Source organism: Candida parapsilosis, contig 005504, assembly GCF_000182765.1.
Source record: "Candida parapsilosis strain CDC317 annotated contig 005504".
NCBI classification, from domain to species: domain Eukaryota; kingdom Fungi; phylum Ascomycota; class Pichiomycetes; order Serinales; family Debaryomycetaceae; genus Lodderomyces; species Lodderomyces parapsilosis.
Window position 1 is genome coordinate 372,643 of NW_023503277.1, and position 23,675 is coordinate 396,317.

Consider the following 23,675-nt stretch of genomic DNA (forward strand, 5'->3'; position numbering starts at 1 on the left):
ACTGATACAAATGATGGTGGTATTAAATCAACTGTCAGTGTGTAATAATTACATGGTACAAAAAAAAAAGAAATGAAAGAAAAGGCACATTGTAGTTGTGTAACTTTGTATTATATGCAGTACTGCTGTTAATGTAGAGTTTTAAAATAAATTTTTTTTTTTTTTTTTTTTTTTTTTTTTTAACAACCAAAATATATTAAACAAAAGACATACACTGACACATCAGAGGCTTAATCAAACTATCAACAGACAGCAAATAACTATTCTCCAATCCATTTTGGTCAACTGTTTTACCTATAAATTCATCCCAATCTCAGTGAGTGAATCATAACACTAACAATACGTTAATTTTTATTTTATTTTATTTTTTTTTTTCACATCGCAACTTACAGATACACGTTCCTTTTCTTTTCAAATAGCAACACTCGTCTTTGCGACCAACCAAAGGAAGATACCATCAACTGTCACCACCAGGACTAACACCATCTTATTCGTCCCTCTTTACCAATGATCAAGAAGTATCTTCCGTTGTTTCCTAAACCTAGACAGATTAGGAAAACTTATTTGGCCATTCCATTTGTTATCATCACATTAATACTACTTCATTTCCTCAATACTTATGATACAGTCAAGCAATGGTCTACTAAAGTGATTGGGAGTAGCTCTAGATTACCCATTTCCTCGTACTACAATTACAAACCAATCACCATATTACCATCGGATTATAGTACTGCCTTGAGGATAGATCATAATATATCTGAATCCAAGAATGATATTGTCCAGTATCGTGGAAGTCCTAGTGCTTTAAGCACTGCCATTACTAATCAGACGTATACACCACACCATATAACTTTGTTTGCATCAACACCAGTAAGGTCTGTATTCCAAGAAGAGGGAGGAGGAGGAGAAGGAAAAGATGCCGAAAAGGCAAGCTGTGCCAATTTACAATTGGATAAACTGGTGTCGATTACCAAAAGTGTTGAATTCAAGCACAATTGGAAACTAATTGGTCAAACTCTATTGAATCAAATTACACACGACGACAGTTTAAAAGAAATTGCTGGGTTTTTCAAGGGCAAACTTGGTAAATATATTGAACAAAGTGCATTGAATGAAAAACATTTTTACAAATTTGCTGGTACTTCAGTATGGTTGTCAAAATATGGAGTACATTTGATGGTTTCTCGGTTATTGTTTACTCAAACTGCCAGAAAAGCTGATCCACAAATTTCATTACTTTATGCACAAGTTTATGATGAAAATTGGCAAGAGTTGACAAATGTTGATTTGGTTTTACCCATAATTGATGATGATGGTGAACGTAAATATGAAGTTGTTAATTTCCCTCGAGTTATGTCAGTTCCATTTTACCATAATGCCAAAAAGACCAAGAAAAGATGGTATGGACCAGAGGATACGAGATTGTTGTTGAGTAAAAATGAATATGGTGATGAAGAACCAATAATCATTTTCAATGCTTTCCATAGACAAGTTTTCAAAACTGTTGAGAATGCAGCAGGGGAGAAGGAGCCGGTGAAGTATGCATTTTATCGACTGATGTTTATGGGATACTTGTTTAGGTATCAACGTGGTAAACAAAATGTTGATGCTGGCCAAGATAATCGTGCTTTGAAAACGAGGTATAACAAGGTTGTTGAATTGAGAATTGAAGGACAAGAACAACGTCAAAAAGTGGAAAAGAATTGGACACCATTTATAAATCCACTGGGGAGGAAATCTTCTGTATTGAATGGCGGTGATGAACATATATACATTGTTTATCAGTGGGATAATTTGAAAATTTTGAAATGTGAATTGGCCAATGCCAAGCAAGATTCAACGTGTCAAGTGATTTTCAAACAAAACAATGATGTTAGTAAAGTTGGTCCAGTTAGAGGAGGGACTGAGTTGATTCCTATAACCACAAAATCCAATTTAGATCAAGTTTGGATTGGATTTCTTCGTGCCCATATTGATAAATGTGGATGTGGTAAAGCCATGTATCGACCCAATTTCATTGTATTGGGGGAAAAAGATGGTCAATTCAAATTGTCGCATCTTTCCTCATCGATATCGTTCAATATGGCGGTAGATGGATGGAAATATGCCGAAGTACAATGTGGAAGACGTGATCCCAATGTATTGATACCCAATGGGGTATCAATGTATGAACCTAAACGAGATTATCTAAGTTTGATTTTATCAATTGCTGATAAAAATGATAATTTAATTCATGTTGAAGGGGTTAGGAAATTGGTTGATTCACTTGATTTGAATTGGGTCAATTCCGCCACCACCACTGCTTCGGAGAAAAGTCCTTTAATTTCGTGTGTTGTGGAAAAGAGTACTGAATTTTGTAAACAATATGGATTGGAACAAGACAAGTTGGGAGTAACTGAAGCAGCTAGGAAAAAGGCTAAAGAAGCTGCTGAAAAAGCCAAGGCGGAAAAGGAGAAGGGAAATGGAGGGAAAAAAGGTGATGCAGGTGATGCAGGTGATGGAGGTGACAAGACTGGTAAAACTGGTGATGCAAAGCAAGATCAGCCTATCAAAGGAGATGAGGCAGCATCTGGTGAGCAAAACCCAAAGCCTCAGCCGCCAGCAAATCAAGAACAACAACAACAACAACAACAACAACAACAAGAAGCACCAAAGCCAAATGAACAGAATCAACAGAACCAACAGAATCAACAGAATCAACAAAATGAACAAAATGAACAAAATCAATCTCCTTCACAACAGCAACAACAAGAAAAGCAACCAGCTCAACAAGATGACCATCCAGATGAGGATCAAAAAGATAGAACAAGTGAATCAGAAAACAAGCCAGATCAAAAGTTGGTTTGAGAGAAGTGGGTTTTTTATAAATGTCCTGATGCTGAGTTGTGATTAGCATTATTTCAGGTTCAAGGGGAAAGGGGAAGAGCCTACGGAGGGTGGGGGAAGGGGAGGAGGGGAGGAGGGGAGTAGATTTTTACTTTGTTCCTGCTCCTCTCTATTCATATACAGCTAATAGAAGGCTACGTTGTAAGAATAAAAGTCCAATCAATTCAAACTCTTTTGCCTTATCCAAGCAAGTAGAATAGCAAACAGCTATAAATAGATCTTCTTTAGTATTATATAGTACTGAATGCGCCACACTTTTAGAAGAAGCAAAGAAATATAGCGATGATAGTCTACAGGTGACACAAAAATAAAATTCTGCATAAGAGAAAAGAGAGACAATAGGAGAGAGAGAGAGTTGAAATTTAAAAGATACACACGTGGGCAGTATAAAAGTAGTGTTAGTGTTATTAATCCAACCAATCACCACCACCACCACCACCTTTACCACCACTACAAGTAAAAACAAAAAGAAGAGTAATATAGTGCAAGATGTAAACTGTAACTAACTTAAAGTTTTGACAATAGTAGTGGCCAAGTTACTTTAAAGGATACTGTGCGATAACAGAATGTATTTGATGAAAATCACTCTTCACTATGTGTGTGTGGGTGCGTGTGTGGGTGTGTGTGCGTGTTAGTGTGTGCGTGTGTGCGTGCGTATGTCGTTGTGTATTTTCTTTCTTACTTTGCGACGATTGTGAAAGAAAAAAAAAAAAGTCAAGTCTGTTGTAATCCTGCATATTAAACTTTTTTTTTTTTTCTTTCTTTTTTTCTTTCACTAAAAGCTACTGTCAAAAAAAAAAAAGCTAAAACAGAAGCAGAAGGAGAGAGGCAAGAAGAAGCAGAAGCAGAAGCAGAAGCAAAAGAAGCAGAAGAAGCGGAAGAAGAAGCAGAGGCAAGAAAAAAGTTAAAAAGTTAAATAGTTTAATCGACTTTTTTTCTCTCTTTCTGATTTTTTTTTTTTTTTTTTTTCACAGCAATAGAGACAGAGAGCATCAAGATAACACTACTACTATTATTACTACTACTACTACTACCACTACCAATAATAATAATTTATTATATATTTTTATTATAACCAAAATCACAACCAAAAACAGAAGTCACTATCATATCTATATATAATACTTCAAAATTTAAGGTACACACACACTAACACACACCAACACTAACACCCACACACTAACACTAACACACCCCTTAACATCAAAGGGGAAAAAAAAAAGGAAAGGAGAAGAGATACCATATAATAGCAACACTCACTTTTACAATCATAAAAATTACATTTGCTTCTTTGCCTTAGATATGGTGGTGAAACTGGGCGTACGATGGTTGAGATCGATTCTGCGTCGATTTCTTGTGATTACAGTTATCATTCTAGTTGCTATATTACCCATACACTTGTTATTTCGAAATAGCGACACTGGTTTCCCATCATTAGTAGGGTTTATTATCCCATCACCAAAGAAACAACCATTGCTACCTAAAACAACAACTACTACTACTACTACTACTACTCCTTCCTCTCACACAGCTGCCACTGCATTATCACCACAGGCTCATCTAAATAACCACAATTCACAACAATTGCTAGTATTTCCTAAAAACTTTCAAGATGAAGCAACTTATAAACAATTGTACCCCATTGAAAATAAACAAGTTATCAACTATTCGGGTAACAACTCAGCATTAACCTATGATCAACTAAAACATGCAACAACGCCACACAAGATTCACCTATTCAACTCATTTACCACCAATTCCAAGCAATGCTCTAAATCGATGCAATCACTCGACCTAACCATTAGTGAAAATTTTATTTTTGATGCTGATTTCAAAAGCATGGTTGAAATACTTGAACAACAATTGAAACTGGATCCCGCTTTTAAACACTTGGATGGGTTTTTCCAGGGGAAAATACCAACAATGTTGAAAGAAAACACCATTGGCAAACATTTTTATAAATTTGCTGGTACTTCAGTATGGTTAAAAGAATACGGTGTGCACTTGATGGTGTCACGTGTATTGTTTTCGCGTCGTGGATTGAAATGGAACCCCCAAATTTCCCTACTTTATGCTCAAGTGTATGATGTTAATTGGCAAGAATTGACCAATGTTGAGTTGGTGGTTCCGGTAATGGATACTGATGGAGTTACGCGTGTGCATGAAAATTTAAAGTTTCCTCGATTCTTGCCTATTCCATACTATTTTGATCATCAATATACCAAGCGAAGATGGTATGGACCCGAAGATACCAGGATCATGTTGGTTGAAAATGAATTGCAAAAGGAGGAACCAGTTGTCATTTTCAATGCTCATCAACGTAATATCCACAATTACACCCGCATTGATGAAGATAAATCGATGCAAATCAATTTTGAATTTCATAGAGCCATGTTTATTGGATGGCCATTTAGGTATCAGTTGGGTAAAGTAAACACTGATGGTATATCCGATTCGCGATTTGATAATGTTAAATTTACTCAAGTTAAAGAATTTAGAATTGCTAAAAAAAAGAGAAAGGCGGTGGAAAAGAATTGGACTCCATTTATCATTCCTAAAGATCGTGATTCACAGTCACCTGGAGATAAATACATTTACTTGATTTACCAATGGGACAATTTGGAAGTGTTAAAGTGTGAATTACAACAATTTAACAACAATGAAGATGGGATCAGCAATTGTGAATTTATTTACAAGGCTAAAAAACTGAAGAAGCAAAGTAAAGTGGGACCCATTAGAGGTGGCACGGAAATGATTCCATATGGATCAATAGATGCCACCTACAAGGACCAAAATATTTGGATCGGGTTCTTACGAGCCCATATCAAGCATTGTGGATGTGGTAGATCAATGTATCGACCCAATTTCTACATTTTTACTAAACTGGACACTAGTGATTTGTTTCAAGTGCAATACTTGTCATCATCAATCTCTTTTAATATACCAGTTAGTGGGTGGAGAAAACACAAAGTACAATGTGCAGCTAGAGATCCCAATGTACTTATCCCCAATGGTGTATCTTTATGGGAGGATGATCCAATTACTAAAAAGGATGTGCTTGGGTTGACTTTGAGCGTAGCTGATGAGAATAACAGTATATTGTACATTTATGGATTGAAAGATATAGTGAAGGATTTGTTAAACAAGAAGCAACAAAAAGAAACCGAGGGAACAAGTAGTAACAATGGTGACGGTGATGCCGATGTGGATAATGAGCAGTTGATGAAGTGTGTCCTTGATGCCAGTATTGAGTTTTGCAAAGCTTATGGTGACGAACAAACGAAATTGGGAGTGACTGAAGATGTGTTGAAGAAGTTGGAGGAGGAAAAGAAGAAGTTGGAGGAGGAGAAGAAGAAGGTGGTGGAGGATAATAAGAAGTTGGAAGAAGCGGTAAAGGAACAGAAGGAGAGCAAGCAACGGGGAGATTAGATAAGAGTTGATCTTTGTGGGACCAGGTTTTGATTTTGATTTTGATTTTGATTTTGATTTTGATTTTGATGTTGAAATTTTATAGAGAGAAATAAATGTGCGTATAGAAGGGTTCTTTTGTAACGATGGTAGCATTGTGGCATCTCTCTGTCTGAAAAAAGAAAAAAAAAAAATTACTCGAGGCAGAGAGACACACCATTTTGGTTGCAACAAAACATAATCATCCCTCCTAATGGCCACGTCTGAGCTAGGTCCCACTACCAATTGCTTTAGCACCACTCAACTATCACCACTTTATCATTATGGACCAGTGACATTCATCAAAATACACAACCGATACATATTTGTTGGGTATGGTCCTATCTTGCACATTTACCAAGTTGATTCATCAGCATCATCAAGACGACACAACAACAGCAACAACAAAAGCAATGTGCATTTGATTTTCAAACGACAAGTGTTCAAGAGAAACAAGATCCATCACGTATCGATCAATTCCGCTGCTCGCAAAATTATCATAAGTGGTGGTCGATCATTTACTGTGTTACCACTTGATACAGTGCTAGCAGACGCACATGGCGGCCAATCTGAGTGTAACTTTACAGAAATGGCTATCAATGAATGGATCATCACTTCAGAAATATTAGACGATGGAACTGTGCTTTTGCTCAACTCATACAATGTAGTTTACAAGATAACCCCATTGAGCAGTGACACTAATCAGCGTCAACATTATTCAGTGGAGAAAATTTCGTGTGGTGAGAAATCAATCTTGTATAGTGGATCAATTAATGTGGTGGCTAGCTCAGGCGAGATTTATATTGCAGCGGGGACAGTAATGAATGGAGTCATTGTTTGGGACTTGACAACAAGGTTGATTTTGTATGGCTTGAATGATCATGAAGGATCGATATTTGGAGTTAAAATGGACCTGTGGGGGAAATATCTTATTTCGTGCTCTGATGATCGGAGCATAAAGTTGTACGATTTACAACGAGGAGGAAAAGGAGGAGGAGGAGGAGAAGTGGTTGCTACCGGGTGGGGACATGGCTCGAGAATATGGAACTTGGAGTTTGCAAATGCATCACCTAGTGAAGGCAATGGTGGGTTGCAGATTATGAGTATTGGCGAAGATTGTACATTGCGTATTTGGAAGTACAATAACGAATCTGATGTATTACAACCTGTCAAAGTGATTGAGAATTGTCATCGTGGTAAACATGTTTGGTCAGGAGATATCGATCTGCTGGACTTGCAGCTTTGCTGCACTGGGGGTGCTGATGGAAGAGTAAGATTACATGATTTACAACGGGAAAATCAAGTTACAATCAAATTGACATTACATGATTTTGCAAAACAACTACTAAATATGGAATCTGGTGTATCATTTAACCCCAAGGATTGCATTCGAGATTATTTCGAATTGATCAATTTGAACAAGTTGGTGTGTTTGACTTCAAATGGATATGTTATTGAGTACGATTATGAGTCAAAGTGCTGTACTGTGGTTTATCAAAATGACAAACTCGCGGGATTTGGAATTGTTGACGGGTTTAATGATTTAAATTTGGTGGTGGTTGCTGATCGCAGTGGTAAATTGACAAATATCCAATATGGTAAAGAGAACAACAACCCCAATGTTTCTCAGATTGAGTCTCATGATGAGACAATGAAAATAACCAATTTGTTAACTAGCTCAACAAACGGACGGTATTTTGTATTGATTGAGTCACCAAATGTCAAGATTCCATTGATATTGCATGAGGTTAACGTTGCAGTCAATGGATGTGATGATAGTGTTGACATTGCGCAGACATGGAATATCCCTAAACCACAATCAAATTTCCCCATAACGGCAATGACAATTGATACATTCAACAACTGGATTATTTTCGCTTCGAAAAGAATGTCATTGTACTTTGTTGACCTCAACAACTTTTGTCATCATTTAACGTTGCACAAAATCGCTTCTGGTGATACCGTTAGTTCAGTGTCGGTGTTGAATGCAAAACAGGGCAGTTTACAGTTATTGGTGTTGGCGAGAGATGGAGTGTACTTGATCATCAAGATTACTACTCAGCCCACCAATGGACATTTCCAATTTGAAATTATGCATGACAATAAACTAACACGGGGTTTCATCGAAGGTGGGTTTTTCCACAAACTGGATTTGATCCTCTATGGATTCAAATCATCTTTTTTTTACATTTGGAATGAAACAAGACAAATTGAAATCATGAATGAGTATTGTGGTGGTAATGGACACCGACATTTTAAATTTTATCGCAAAAATTTATCCAATTTTAGTTTTATTTATCTGTTTAAAAATGACATCTACGTGTGTCATTACGAAGGCTGGTTTATTAAAGATGACAACAACGACTGTGTTGATATTGATGATGATGATGATTTTGATTTCGGCTTGGTGCATGGTGGAACCCACGGACGTGAAATTAGAGCAATTGCAATTCAAAAAAATGGACAATTGCTACCTGATGGATCGAGGTTGATCATCACTTCAGCTGAGGATTCAACCATTGGGTTATCGAAGCTATTACCCAGTGGTAAAATCCACAATTATTGGAATATGACAAATCACATTTCCGGTATGCAAGCTGTTGGGTTCCTTGATTGTGATTATGCTTTTAGTTGTGCTGCAAATGAAGAGTTTATCGTTTGGAAATTGGACTGGTTAACACTTGCCTCCAGCACCAGCACTAGCACTAGCACCAGCACCAGCACCAGCACCACTATTACTGCATCCCCACCTATCCCCACTTTGCGTGAACAAGCGAGATTGAAATCGAATCAGGATGTACCTGATTTACGTGTTATGGATTTTGATGCTGTCGGTTACAATGATTACATATTTATTGTTACAGTTTTCTCCAATTCAATGATTAAATTATGGAGATTTGAAAAAGAACCATTAACCGTGGGGCTCAATCTTATTCATGAATGGAATTACTCAACTTGTTGTATTTTACATTGTCAATTATTTCAAATGAGCGCGGCTCATGGAAATGAGAAGCGACAATTTTTGTTGATTGCAACCACTGATGGGAATATTACCGTTTACGATATATCTACCCCCACATCACCAGTGGCGCTCTGTCTGTCAAAACTTCATCAAAGCGGAATCAAAGCAATCTGTTTGATTCATAAGGATGGTGCAGTTTATCTTCTTACAGGGGGCGATGATAATGCTCTTGTTGTTTCTCGCATTACCATCCTTGAAGATGACAACAACCTTTCACAATTGATTTTACAAACCATTAGTCGGGAGCCTAATGCTGCTTCAGCCACTATAACTTCTATTTCACATGTCAGTGATGACGATTTGGTTGTTGTTGTTGTATCAGTTGACCAGATGATTAGATTGTGGTCGTTTACCAATGATGAGTTGCATTGTTTAGCTGCTCGGTACACCACTGTTGCTGATACTGGGTGCTGTGATGTGACTACGCTCGGTGACGATAAACACATGATTGTTGTGGGTGGTGCCGGGTTGAGCACATGGGAGATAACCATGCCTGAGAGAAATTGAAACTATAATCACAAATTTATTTATAGCTTGTATATATACGTACAGCCAATGTATTCCTCACCTATTCTATAATTTCAACAATTGCAAGTTGAATACCGTGTCATTAATTTGTTGTTCTTCATCAACAATAACAACATCAGCAGACACATCAGAAGAAGCAGCTGGTTCAACCGGATACTTTGTGGTTTTGATGATCAAATCCTTATTTTGATCAATAACAGTCTCAAATGAACAGTTATCCTTAATCAACTTGTATTTCACCAATACATCATCAGTTGAATTCAACCCGGCTTTTTTCCTCAATCTTTGAATTCTGTTCAACAATTCTCTGGCTAAACCTTCGCTTTCCAATTCAGGATGGATATTGATATCCAAAATGATCAACAAATCTTGGAAAGATCTAAATTCTTGTCCATGAGAGACTTTCGATTCGGATAAACCCTTCAATACTTGTAAATCTTCAGCAACTAAGTCGATTCCATCAACGGTAATCTTTCCCGTGGATGCAAATTGCTTAACTTCGTCAGATGAGACATGGGGTAATGCCGCCTTCACTTTCTTGGCATCACTCTTCAACTTCTTACCCAAGACGGGCCAATCAGCAGCAAGGGAATACTCAACCGAATATTTTGATTCATTGTCAGTAATGATGATATCACGCACATTCAACTCATCACTAATGTATCCTTTCAATGATTCAACATCTTTACGGAACTCAGGATCGGAATTGATGATAACCAATTCTTGCAAGGGAGTCTTTAATGAAATCATCTTCTTTTCACGAATGTTTCTTGCCAAATCAATAACTTTTTGCATTCTGCTCACGGCAACTTCAATTTGTTTATCAAATAATTCTGCACGTACTTGTGGATAATGCAAGAAATGTACCGAGCGCAAATCCTGGTGTTTGGGGTTAACAACAACTCCATTCAAAGTTTTTTCAGTGAAGTATTGTTTGATTCTTTGGTAAATACCATCAGCCAAGTATGGTGTAAATGGAGCCATTGCTCTAGATAAAATCAATAAAGCTTCAGACAAGGTATTGAGCCCCTTTTTGGTATCTTCGACATCATCAGCCGAGTAACCTTTAATTCTACGACGATTGAATCTAATGTACCAATTGGTTAAATCGTCAATGAATGCCAATAATCTTGGAACCACGGTATATAATCTATAACCTCTCATTTCTTCATGAATGAATTGAATCAATGATTGAATGGAGGCCAATAACCATCTATCCATAATGTTGGTTGATCTCAAACTTGCATCATACACAAAGGTCTCACCAGTATTTTTCTTGAAAAGGTCAGCACTGTCTTTGAAAAATTTGTATGAGTTGTACCATGGCAACAAGACACTTGACACAATTTCCCTCACACCTTCTTCTTTAAACTTTAAGGTTTCAGCTCTCAATACTGGTGAGTTGATCAAGTACAATCTCAATGCATCAGCACCATACTTGTCCAAGACTAAAGTTGGATCAGGATAGTTTTTCAAACGTTTGGACATCTTCTTACCATCGGCAGCTAAAACGATACCAGTAACGATAACATTTTCATAAGGAGCTGTGTTGAACAAATGAGTTCCCAATACTGTCAATGTATAAAACCAACCTCTTGTCTGATCTAAACCTTCAGAAATAAAGTTTGCTGGGAATGCATCATGGAACTTTTGCTTATTTTCAAATGGATAATGTTTTGATGCATAAGGCATAGAACCAGATTCAAACCAACAATCAAACACTTCTTCAATTCTCTTCAACTCACCTTTACCCTTTTTGGATGGAATGGTAACAGAATCAATACTTTCACGATGGATATCAGTAATGTCGTCTCTGCCTGACAATTCCTTCAATTCGTCAATTGATCCAATACAAACAATTTCTTCAAAGTCATCACTGACCCAAATTGGGATTGGCGTACCCCAATACCTGTTTCTTGACACGTTCCAATCTCTAGCATTGGCAATCCAGTTGGAAAAACGTTTGTCTTTGACATTTGATGGCACCCACAGGGTCCTTTCTATATTCTTCAACATATCAGGAATAATTTCTCCAACTCTAACAAACCAAGCTGGGACAGTTCTATACATCAATGGAGTATCCGATCTCCAACAGAATGGGTACGAGTGCCTGGCTTGAGAATTAACCAAGATTCTTCCGTCTTCAACCAACTTCTTGATAATGACCTTATCAGCATCCTTGAAATACATTCCCGACACTAGTTTTGCATCTGAGGTCATTTTACCAGTGTCATCAACAACACTTGGTGGAGGTCTTTTTTCGGTAATGACGCCAGCAGCAGTGGCACAGTTGAAATCCTCCTCACCATAAGATGGAGATTGATGAACAATACCAGTACCTGAATCATCGGTCACATAGGATCCAGGAATGACCTTGAACCCGTAGTCTTTAAACGTGTCATAAAAGTAGTCAAACAATGGTACATATTTCAATCCAACCAATTCTTTACCAGGGATTTTTTCAACTACTTTGTATTTAGCCTGAGCTGGCTTTTTGTACAATGTTCCAATTAAAGCTTCCAACAAGATGTAATTCTTTTTGGCATTTTCGTCATAAATCTTAACATAGGTGAAATCAGGATTGACTGCCAAAGCAATATTTGCTGGCAAGGTCCATGGGGTCGTGGTCCATGCTACCAAAACAGTATTTGGATCGTCAACCAATGGGAACGCAATGGTAATGGCAGGATCATTAACTTCTTTATAATTTTGTTGAGCTTCAAAGTTTGACAATGGAGTAGTGCATGCAGTTGAGTATGGCATGACTCTCAATCCTCTGTACACGGCATCTTTATCAAACAATTGCTTAAATGCCCACCATACCGATTCCATAAATTCTGGATATAAGGTTTTGTAGTCATTATCCATATCGATCCATCTACCCAATTTCTTGATAGTTCTTTTCCATTCATCTGCATATCTCATGACGATTGATCTACACTCGGCATTATACTTGTCAATACCCATGGCATATACATCTTCTTTAGAAGTGATTCCCAACTTTTTGTCAATCTCATGCTCTACTGGTAAACCATGAGTATCCCACCCAAATCTTCTCTCAACATGGTATCCATTCATGGTAGCATAACGAGGAATGATATCTTTGACAGTGGATGCCAAAATGTGTCCGTAATGGGGTGTACCAGTGGCAAATGGTGGACCATCAAAAAAGGCAAATGGTGGTAAGTCTTCAGTCAATTCTAATGATCTGTGAAATGCGTTAATCTCTTCCCATTGCTTCGTAACTTCGTTCTCCTCTTTGGGGAAGCTGAAGGCACCTTGTGGTACATTATCAGAAGTCTGTTCACTCATATTCTAGGGATAGTCGTATGAAGTGACTTTGAGTTTTGAGATGAACTTGGTACTGTAGATAATGACTAATCTGAAAAATTTTTGTTCCTCACCTTGAGAATCGTAAAATTGTTTTTTTTTTTCTTTTTATTTTTTTTCGGCGTCTCATTAAGATCTCTTTTGCTTGAAACCCATTAGCCATTTGAATCTGTACCAAAGAGGGGGGTCTTTGAGTCATATGAAGTGGGCACACAATTAGATGAAGAATATCACGGTCCAATGTTTTAAACTGGCTCTTCAACATTGTTTTGGCTCGAAAGGTGCTCCCACCAAAATTGCAGTTGGGTTATCAGGTGGTCCTGATTCCATGCTACTAGTGTGGCTATTGCAAAAATATAAAGCATACATGCCCCATAATGACTTGGAGATACACGCCATCACCATAGATCACAATTATCGGTCAAACTCTGACATCGAAGCGAAACAAATATCACAATGGATGAATCAATGGAATGTGAATCATATCATTCACAAGTTGCAATACAGTGTTGATCCCACGACAATTGCCAATTTCGAAGAGGTGGCACGGACCAAGAGGTACGAAGCCATTAGATCAGTATGCAATACCCTTGGCATTTCAACTGTGGTGCTCGGGCATCATTGTGATGATCAAGTGGAGACATTTGTTCAACGACTTCAAGGAAACTCATCAATCTTTGGTCTTGCTTGCACAAGAAGATTTTCAAATATTCCGTTGAGCAGAGACCTCAGCCCATCGGAACAAACAAATCTGGCCTCAGTAATGCTAGTACGGCCGCTTCTCGGATTCGAGAAGAAGGCAATATTATCCACTTGCCAATCAAATAATATCCCATATGTGGTTGATCCAACAAACAATGATACAAAATTAACTCGACGAAATTATTTGAGATACTTGTTTGGAAAGGCGTTACCACAAATGTTGGACAGTTGCTACTCGCAACTAAACCAAGGAGATGGGGGCGTTGTTAACCACCCTTCGGTTCGATACAAGTCAATCGCAAAGGATGAACTAGTAAAGTCACAGCAGGAATGCGCAGACTTTGCACAAAAGTTTGAGTTGAAAGCACATAGGCTACATCATCAACTTGTTCAACAACGTTGGTATTTAGAGTTCCCTGCGATGGGACTACTCAAATTACAACTTCCAAAGCATTGCTTGGGTGGGTACAACAAAATTATCACAAGCAAGTTTCTCTATCAGAAATTGTACCCATATTCGACTTTGAATCATTACCACTGGGCATATGCAAAGTTGGAGCGGGGTCTTTTGCCAAAATTGGAACAGGTTGCAAAATGTTCAAGGTCTGGTGTAACAAAGCTCTCGTGTATGAATTTAATTTTTGAGGTGACGAACAATGCACACGCTTCTCAAATGGAAATAAAGATTTTCCGAACTCCATTGACTCGAAAAGAATTGAAACTGTGTTTTCTTAACGTGCATGTCAATGAGCACTGGTCTCAGTGGCACCTTTTCGATAAAAGGTTTTGGTTGCGATTTAGCACTTTGCATGGGGAAGCCACTTGTGTTGTAAAGCCTTATTTCCACAAATTTGATTACCCGATTGTTAGGAAATACTTGAAGGAGAATGGTTCGATCATCATTGACCAAAGACTTGATACGTTGCCAGCCTTATTTCAAGACGGAGAGATTGTGGCATTTCCTACTTTGAACATTGGTATCGAGAATATTCAATGTGAGTGGGCTTTAAAAGCAAACAAGTACGACTTTATCAGTCAACCAGTTTAGTAGCACTTTTGATATCAGCTTTATTGCTGTATTGGAGCTATGTTTGAGCAATTGGAGTTTTGCAAGCCTATTATGAGACAATTAAGATAGGTTTTTGTTCAGTTATACTTTTATAATGGTGCGATGAGCATCATTACGTTTCCAAAATCTTTATTGCAACACCCAAAATTCAAATATGATAGGTCATCAAAGAGACCAATTGCATTCTATCAACCACTAGTATTCTCCCAAGAATAGAATTAAAGTGTTCTGTTGAGCCAACCTGTCAACTCGAATCAAAAGGATTCAAGGACAGCTGGACTTTTTAGCAGCTGATAGTCTGTATAAAAATGGTAATAAAGAAGGAATCGTTTTCTATTGTTTCAAGTGAAGAAAGTTTTTAGCTAGGAATAAGGACGCTATATCTTTGGCCATCTTGTTGATTGTCGCTCACTGATTGGTTATACTGGCACATATCAAGAACAATAAATTCTGAAGGACGCTTGTTGTGGTGTACTTGGAAACTAGCTAAGACTCGTAGTTTGGGAAAAAGGCAAAACTTGCTTGATTTATTGCTGGACATTTTGTAGGACTATTTATACTTGCAACACAAATACGTTTTTTATTTTTTAATCTACTTGGCTGCCAAATTTTTGGTGTGTTATAAAACACGTGCATTCTTAACACATAGTACAAGGTAACGGAACCTCAACTACTAATCAGTGATGACTTATGAGTTTAAGTGAAAAATAGTGAGTGGGTTGGTGTTTTACAAGATGAAGTACAGTCAGTTCAATAATATGGAGCATCATCTCAGTACCACGTAACAAAGAAATCAGCAGCTGCATTTGCCATCACAATAGATTCTCGCACGATAGCTGGCTAAGTTACTGATGTGAACAACCCTTTTATAGATGTGATCGACGAGTTGGCTCACTTCTCATGCTCGCTATTCAATTGTGGAGCTACATGATTGGTCTTTTACTACACAATGTCAACCTACAATCAGATCTCTATACACTTCTGCTCAAGTCTCATGTGAATGGCGAGTTTGTGTGGTTGTTGAAAAAAAAGTGCATTTGGAGCAATTGTTACGAGAAAGTTTTGTATGTACCTGTTTGTGTTAACACGCACACGACCTATTTAATGCGACGCCAATGAAAAATAAACAACCTTTAGTTTGTTTTCGTTAAGCCAGAGGTTTGAGTAATAGTCATCACCCCTTCCTCCCTTTAACACATATCCAGCAGGTGCGTAATGCCCTCGGCCATTCCAAACGACTTTGTTTCTCATACGGGCACACCCAGATTCATGGATGGGCTACTGCAATATACGCCCAAGCCCAAATCAGCCGGGGGACGATCTTTGAGTCCGTTTCATTTCGCTAAGCAGCAACTTTTCAAAATTGGCCATCAAAAAGTAAGCATTGATGTGGATCTATTTTCAAACTCGATTGAGGGTGTCACTGAGCTCAGCGTGATACCGTTGTCGACTAGTCTAAAGGTTGTCAAGTTGGATTGCCGAGAATTAAGAATAAAGGAAGTTTTCATAAATGGGTCACCAAATTCAAGTTATATCTACGATGACATGTTGTTTATTAATGACCCATCCATCATCGATAAATCTATCAAGAATAATAAAATTAATATGCTTGATTTATATTCCGACAAGTTTGGCATACATCAACATCACTTTATCAAGAGGAAATTGAATTATATATTCAACGAACGTTATACAACCGAAAATGAAGAACTCATTGATAATTCTGGTCACGGAACACAGGAGTTAAAGATCATACTACCGGAAAACATTAAATTCGAGCCCACTGATATCGACTCGATCACAACACCACATGGGAGTCAACCAAATACCATGACTCCGTCACATTTGAGATCAAAACACACATTCACTGAAGTATACAAACCAATTCAAATCAAAATCGTTTACGAGCTAAGGAATCCAAAAAATGGCATAAACTTTGTCACCAATGACGATATTGAAAAAAAACTATGGCACGCATATACGACCAATTCAGAGTACAATGTATCCACTTCCTCCTGGGTTCCATGTCTTGATGATTTCAATAGCCGATGTACATGGTCATTAGAGGTGAGTGTCCCACGCACATTGAAGGATATCGGTAATCCAAGGATCATTGGTTCAAAAGAGGCTTTTGCTTATCAAAAGCGTACCAAAACATCAATTTCCGATGGCGTAAACGAACTTGACAACGAAAAGGCAGATGATGATGAAGACGACGAAGGGAATCCTGACTTGATTGTTTGTTCATCGGATACAAATAATGTTAAGGAAGCTCCGCACCCCATTGATTTATCGAAAAAGGTGGTTTCGTGGTCAATCTTTAACCCTGTGTCAGCCCACCATATTGGTTGGGCGTTGGGATTTTTCGAAAGCATTGTTTTAAGTGATGAATCACAAGCAGTTGATGGTGAGGACTTTATCAATATCGACAATGATGACGAATACAACGAAAAGGATAGTTTGAACTCTCTGGTGACCATATATGCTTTACCACAAGATATTGAACTAGCCAGAAACACCTGTCTTGTTGCTAGCAAGGCATTGAGTTATTTCCTGAGTGAATTCGGCTCGTACCCATTCAGTTCGTATGTGATTGCATTTGTGAAATTTTCACCGGTGAAAAGTGGTGGTTTTGCGGGCTTGTCAATCTTGTCCACTGAATTGCTTTATCCGCCTGATTTGATTGAACCTATGTTCACCTCCACGGATGTTTTATTGACTAGTATAGCCTCTCAGTGGTCGGGTATCAACATTGCACCTCACTCATTCGATGATATATGGTGTACAATTGGTATTGCTGGCTTTATGGCTATAACTTTTATTCAAAAGCTAATGGGAACCAATGAGTTTAGATTCAAAATCAAGGAACTTGTGCATCGGATAGTGGAGCAGGATGTTGACAAAAGACCTATAGCTCATCCCTTTTTGAAATTTCCTGTGTCGGATTTTGATTTGGAATTCATCAAGTTGAAATCTCCGATTGTGTTTTTCATATTAGACAACAGAATGACAAAGTCAGATAAGTCATTTGGGTTATCAAGGGTTATTCCCAAGCTCTTTTTGCAAGCCTTATCCGGAGATCTACCCAATGGAACATTAAGCACCGATCATTTTCAATACGTTTGTGAAAAAGTAAATCGTAATAAGTTGGACAGTTTTTTCAAGCAATGGGTATTTGGTTCTGGTGCTCCTAGTTTCAAAATCAGTCAGCGTTTTAATAAGAAAAAAGGTATGATTGAATTAACTATAAGGCAGGTGCAACATCATGAAAACAAAAACGTACAATTGAATGTGAAATCTTTTATAGATGATGCAATATGCTTCCTCAACAAGGAGCCTTTATCGCAAAGGCAGAATGTGTTCACTGGTCCTATGAACATTAGGGTTCATGAGTCTGATGGTACCCCGTACGAGCATATCATCCATATTAAGGAGATGAAAACCACAATCGATATACTGTTGTCAAAAAAAGTTCGTAAGATCAGAAAGAAAGATGAGGGGGTTGATCCGGGGTTGAATTTCAACCAATTTGGTGACATTTTAACCACTGAAGAGGAAAAAAGAACGTGGTATTTGAGAGACTGGGAAAGCAGGGATGAGGATTCATTGAGTACAGAGCCTTTTGAGTGGATACGAGGTGATATCGATTTCGAGTGGATTGCCAAGATAGAAGTATTGCAACCCGATTTTATGTATGGATCACAGCTCGTTTATGATAGGGACGTGGAGGCACAATTTGATGCCTTGCGATACTTTGGAAATCTTGAAAAGCCTTCAATAATCTACTGCACAGCTCTAGTGCGAACATTATTAGACGAGAGGTATTTTTACCGTATTAGGATCGCTGCTGCGGAAGCACTCGCCAGCTGCTCAAATGAGTCAAATAATTACATTGGGATGAAGTACTTAATCAAGGCATATAAATACATGTATTGTTTCCCTGACAGCTCAATACCTAAATCTAACGATTTTGGTGATTTCAGATCGTTTTTAATTCAGAAAGCAATTCCTGGGATTTTGTGCAAAATCACAGACAATGATGGTCGGGTTCCGGCCGAGGTTCAGGGGCTATTGTTCAACTTGTTGAAGTACAACGATAATTCAATGAATGATTATCAAGACACATTGTACTTATCCGATCTCATCAAAGCGTTGACGGTTAGTGCCATTAGTGGATGGCATAAGAACACTGTGGAAGGAAACAATCTTGAATTCGCTCTTAAAGTTGACGTTGAGATTACAAGGATACAAAAGCTTGATGAGTGGAGACCATCGTATCAAAGAATCCTTCAAATTACTTGTTTCAAGTCGAGGGTTCAGATAGCGTTATGTGGAGCAATTTCCCTTTCATTAGAAGAGATGATGATGGCAACAGTGGACAGATACCCTATGGATCTACGGGCAGAAGCATTCAAGGGTCTCTTGCTACTAAGTGATTTTCGATCAATACCGATTCTTGAGTACTTTCTAAAAGTATGTCTATTAAACTTTCATCGTCCGTTGTACACCAGAAAACTAGTTGGTGTCCTACTTGAAGCAATCACGATGATTACACTTCAAGGGAATTTTATACCTGCCGATGAAATAGTGAGAGAGAGCGACAGACTCAGTGGGGCACAACCGAATATGATCATTATTGATGAGGGAACTAATTCTGACATGAAAGCCAGACACGACTTGCACGCAAGAGCTACTTTGAAGGGGGCCATTGATTTGTTGAGGCGTGATTATTCGAATATCGAAAGCTTGAAGCACGTTTTTTGGACGTTTTTACACACAACCTTGCTAAGCAATTACGTCAAACGAAACTTGTTTTTAATGGCAGAAATTCTTTATGAAGAGCAGGATACACTTTTGGTAAAGCTACCTGTGCCAAGTTTGCCAATTTCCGAATTCAAAAGAAAGGTTGTTGCGAAAAACTTGGGAGATGGCCAAGTTGTCTTGAGAAGAGAGGGTAGGTTTAAAATTCAGTTGGTATCACGTAAGCCACTGGGTCATCCAACGAATCGAAAACTCCACAGACCTGAAGAAAATGTTAGACCGAAGCCGTCCTTAAAGATATCCTTCAAATTACAACAGGAGAAACTTCATGAAAGATCAGCTCACTCTAATAATCATCCTGCATCATCGTCTTTGGTAAAATTCAGTCTTTCGCATTCCCAAATTCTGATCAAATTACCCAGTCAAGTATTGAAAACCATTGCCACCAAACTGATTACTGCTCATCCACAATCATTGGTAACCATAGAGGGAACAATCGTCAAAATCAATCTTAAGAAACTTCCGCAAGATGCACAAAGAGGTGTATGACATCTGAGTTGAGTGTTGCCCATCTATCGGCCGTACTTTTAGTTGACGACATTTTATATCATGTAACATTATAGCTGTACTACATTATCAACACACAAACCATAACGACTTGTAGATCGATAAACTTTTGTGCTTTCTTAGTCTCAGAAAATGTGTGCCCCGAGTACTTGCTTTAATCTCTCTATCTATTGTTTACTCAAAAACCCGAAAAAAGGAAAAAAGAAAAAAGAGTAAGAAAATGCAAATTGAGTGTGTCTGTGCGTCAAATTCATCGGCTAAATATAGTTGAATCCCTGAAAGTTAAGGATCTTCTACCCATCATTCAAACGTTGCTGCAGAACACTGAAGCCCTCCCTTATCCATGCAACATGTCCTTCAATAATCTTGCCTTCAATGTGTCAAAGTCAACTCCCACAACTTCAACCAGCAATACAAACACCACATTTTCAAAGTCAGTTACATCTTCGTCAAAGGGTAGTAATAGTAATGCTACCGAACCCATAAATCTACAGCCTTCCTCCTCCTCCTCAGCCGAAAGTAACAACGATTTGGCAAAAGTTCTGTCGCTGGCGGATGCAACCGCAAGTCCACAGAAGTCGCCAATCCACAAAGCCACTCCACTGCATTCCACAACTGCCCAAGCTGACTCAGACAACCAGACAGTTGACCATTTGCCATTCATAGCTTCACCGCCAAGCACAAAATTAGGTCTTAGTCCAACGCTTACTGCACCAGCAGTTGTTACCATTGACAATGAAGCAAAGAATGTTCACACAAAAGGTAAGTCAAAGACAGATTTGATCGGGTTGTTTGACAAATTCGACATCAAGGGTGAACGTGGGTCCCATTCGAGTTCTGGTGATAAACCAGAGACCTCAAATGATTTAATCGATTTGAATAAAGACGAGATTAGTGCGGAAAAGAGAACAGTCGAGGAAGAACACGACACTGAACACAAATTAGAGAAAATGGAACTGGACGATGGCGATACTAGTAAAGAGACAGCATCCGTGACTGAAAAGGATAAAGATGGGCCAACATTGACTGTGGAAAAGATGAGCAATACCGCTCATTTGATGATGACCATACAACCATATTTTCCTCCGGAGGAAGCGTCTCTGTCAGTTGTTTCGAATAGCCAAGACCCTTCAATGGAAGAAGGTAAACTGCAACAAGCTGAACCCATCAGGGAGGAAAAGGATAAACTAGAAACATCCAATCCCGTAGAGCCTATGAAAGAGGAGGATGAAGAAGAAAAAGAACAATCTGATCACGAGCAAGTAAGCGACGTGGACAAGCTGTTTATCAATGATCAATTAGTGGACATGGGCTCAGGCACAACCGAGGAATATCATGACAAACTCAATTCTGATGTTGAATCCCGAGGTGACCGGTCATTGGTTGACGAGGATGAGAATGATCGTAATAGTAGAGCAGGAAGTGATTCAGTTCTGTACGCATCATCAACATCCCAATTGCCGTCGGTGGCCACATCGCCATCAAAAACACCCTTGGGTGATATCACTGGAAGTGAAACCGAATGCAAAGGAATTGATGATATAAAGATCGATACTAAAGACATAGGTTCTTCCCAGCCCGACAGCCCCGTGGGGAAGACGCACCTAAACATCAAATACAAGGTAAATCCAACAGAACAACACCAAGAGTCGCACAAATCCTTTGATTTCCAAACGTTTTTGCTCCAGATACGAAAAAAGTCAGCAGATCCAATTGTTCGATATTTGAGGTCATTTCTTGGCTCTTATATCAAGCAAGTGAACTCGTTTTCTGCTGAGCAGAGAATTTCAATCATTGAGGATTTCAAAGGTTTCATACATGAAAAGTTTAAGCTCTATGAGCCGTTTGCTTCCATGGATAGTATAGACTTGGAAAATTCACGTGAAGGTTTGGAAAAGCTATTGATGAACCGACTTTATGATTTGTGTTTCCCTCCAGAAGTTTTGAAGAATGTTTCGCCAGTTTATATACCGGGGTCTTATACTGACGATTTGATTCAAGATAAAAACTTTTCTATGCAGTTGGAGAAGTACAGTTGGGTAAATGGATCGCATTTTGATATTGACATGACTCACTTAAGTTCTGTGAGTTTAAAAGATGGTCAAGACTTTTTGGATTACGCAACTACAAAATTGAACAAGATCAACAACTATAGGGCCCCAAGGGATAAAATAATTTGCATTTTGAATTCATGTAAAATAATTTTCAGTTATTTAAAGATTAGTCATAAGGAAACTAATGCAGATTCATTTATTCCCTTGTTGATTCTAGTCATTATCAAAGCAAAGACGGAGCATTTGATAAGCAACATTCATTACATTGAAAGCTTTCGAAGTAAAGAGTGGCTCTCGCATGGAGAAACAAGCTACTACCTCTCTTCGATTGAAGGAGCAATTAGCTTTATTCAAAACATGACTAAAGATGATTTAACAATAAGCGATGAAGAGTACGAGGCACATATGGAAGCATGGGAAGCTCAGAATAAACTTAAAGAAGAACAAAAGAGGCAAGAAATGGAAAAACTTCAAAAGATCGAATTAAAGCGTCAGGAGTTACAACAGCAACGTGAAAATTCGGAGCAGAGACCACCTACCCCGAAACGAAAACTATCACAGCCACAACCGCGACATGTTCAGACTGGCCCTTTGAATATCGAGGAATCATCCCATACTGGAGCCGCCAACTTGTCTCCATCCAATGTTTTGTTCTCAAGTGCGGAGTTGTTGACTAAATCAATTTCTCAATTTTTATCACCGCTGCCCCAAAACACAAATACACATGAGACAAATACACGCAGTGGAAGGGAGGGAGCACCATCTCCCGTTAGCTCCCCCCCACCTCCTGCGTTGCCTCCAAGAAAATCACTGCGCGCTTCCTCCCATCCTGTTAGTAATGAACGGCACCGTTCTAACAATCAATATCAACCTGAGGCCCCTATGGAAGATGAGATTGACTCGGAGCAAATGAAAGCTGCATATGATATCCTCAAAGACGTTTTCCCTACTTTGGATACTAACATTTTGAAGGATATTATATTCTTGAACAAGGGTGACGTTGACGTATGTATTGACGCATGCCTACCTTTAGTGGAGGATGAATAAATTATGCGACTTCTTAGATCGGTTTTATTTACGCATGTAGTAGTCTACAGAATAATTTGCATCAATATAGGGGGGTCTACGCTTTTCTTGTAGTTGATTTGTGAAGCTCTTGTGTAAAGTAAATTTCTCGGTTTTGTGTCACAGGGATTTTTTTACTAAATCGAGACTATGCTTTTGGGCTCTAAAGGTTGAAAACACATAAGTGAATCAAAAACCAAAAGTTTACATGTAGTACGGGCAGTCATCAGAGTAAATATGACAT

At 38.4% G+C, this 23,675-nt stretch overlaps 7 protein-coding genes across 7 annotated transcripts; 6 read left to right on the forward strand and 1 right to left on the reverse strand. All coding sequences in view use genetic code 12, as the record gives it.

Moving 5' to 3' along the window:
• Positions 1–507: 507 nt before the first annotated feature.
• Positions 508–2,847, forward strand: BMT4 (Bmt4p; the record flags this gene model as incomplete). Its single annotated transcript, XM_036807401.1, has 1 exon — positions 508–2,847. The coding sequence occupies one exon, from the start codon at positions 508–510 to the stop codon at positions 2,845–2,847; it is 2,340 nt and encodes a 779-aa protein (XP_036662919.1).
• A 1,341-nt stretch (positions 2,848–4,188) lies between these two features.
• Positions 4,189–6,315, forward strand: CPAR2_601550 (beta-mannosyltransferase; the record flags this gene model as incomplete). The annotated part of the gene is made up of 1 exon (XM_036807412.1): positions 4,189–6,315. One exon carries the CDS (start codon positions 4,189–4,191, stop codon positions 6,313–6,315), a length of 2,127 nt encoding a protein of 708 aa, XP_036662920.1.
• A 232-nt stretch (positions 6,316–6,547) lies between these two features.
• CPAR2_601560 (uncharacterized protein) lies at positions 6,548–9,862 on the forward strand (the record flags this gene model as incomplete). Its single annotated transcript, XM_036807423.1, has 1 exon — positions 6,548–9,862. One exon carries the CDS (start codon positions 6,548–6,550, stop codon positions 9,860–9,862), a length of 3,315 nt encoding a protein of 1,104 aa, XP_036662921.1.
• A 66-nt stretch (positions 9,863–9,928) lies between these two features.
• ILS1 (isoleucine--tRNA ligase) lies at positions 9,929–13,195 on the reverse strand (the record flags this gene model as incomplete). The annotated part of the gene is made up of 1 exon (XM_036807435.1): positions 9,929–13,195. The coding sequence occupies one exon, from the start codon at positions 13,193–13,195 to the stop codon at positions 9,929–9,931; it is 3,267 nt and encodes a 1,088-aa protein (XP_036662922.1).
• A 238-nt stretch (positions 13,196–13,433) lies between these two features.
• On the forward strand, positions 13,434–14,963 carry CPAR2_601580 (uncharacterized protein; the record flags this gene model as incomplete). Its single annotated transcript, XM_036807446.1, has 1 exon — positions 13,434–14,963. The coding sequence occupies one exon, from the start codon at positions 13,434–13,436 to the stop codon at positions 14,961–14,963; it is 1,530 nt and encodes a 509-aa protein (XP_036662923.1).
• A 1,236-nt stretch (positions 14,964–16,199) lies between these two features.
• Positions 16,200–20,294, forward strand: TSM1 (Tsm1p; the record flags this gene model as incomplete). The annotated part of the gene is made up of 1 exon (XM_036807457.1): positions 16,200–20,294. One exon carries the CDS (start codon positions 16,200–16,202, stop codon positions 20,292–20,294), a length of 4,095 nt encoding a protein of 1,364 aa, XP_036662924.1.
• Positions 20,295–20,662: 368 nt separating this feature from the next.
• On the forward strand, positions 20,663–23,413 carry CPAR2_601600 (guanine nucleotide exchange factor; the record flags this gene model as incomplete). The annotated part of the gene is made up of 1 exon (XM_036807468.1): positions 20,663–23,413. The coding sequence occupies one exon, from the start codon at positions 20,663–20,665 to the stop codon at positions 23,411–23,413; it is 2,751 nt and encodes a 916-aa protein (XP_036662925.1).
• Positions 23,414–23,675: the final 262 nt, after the last annotated feature.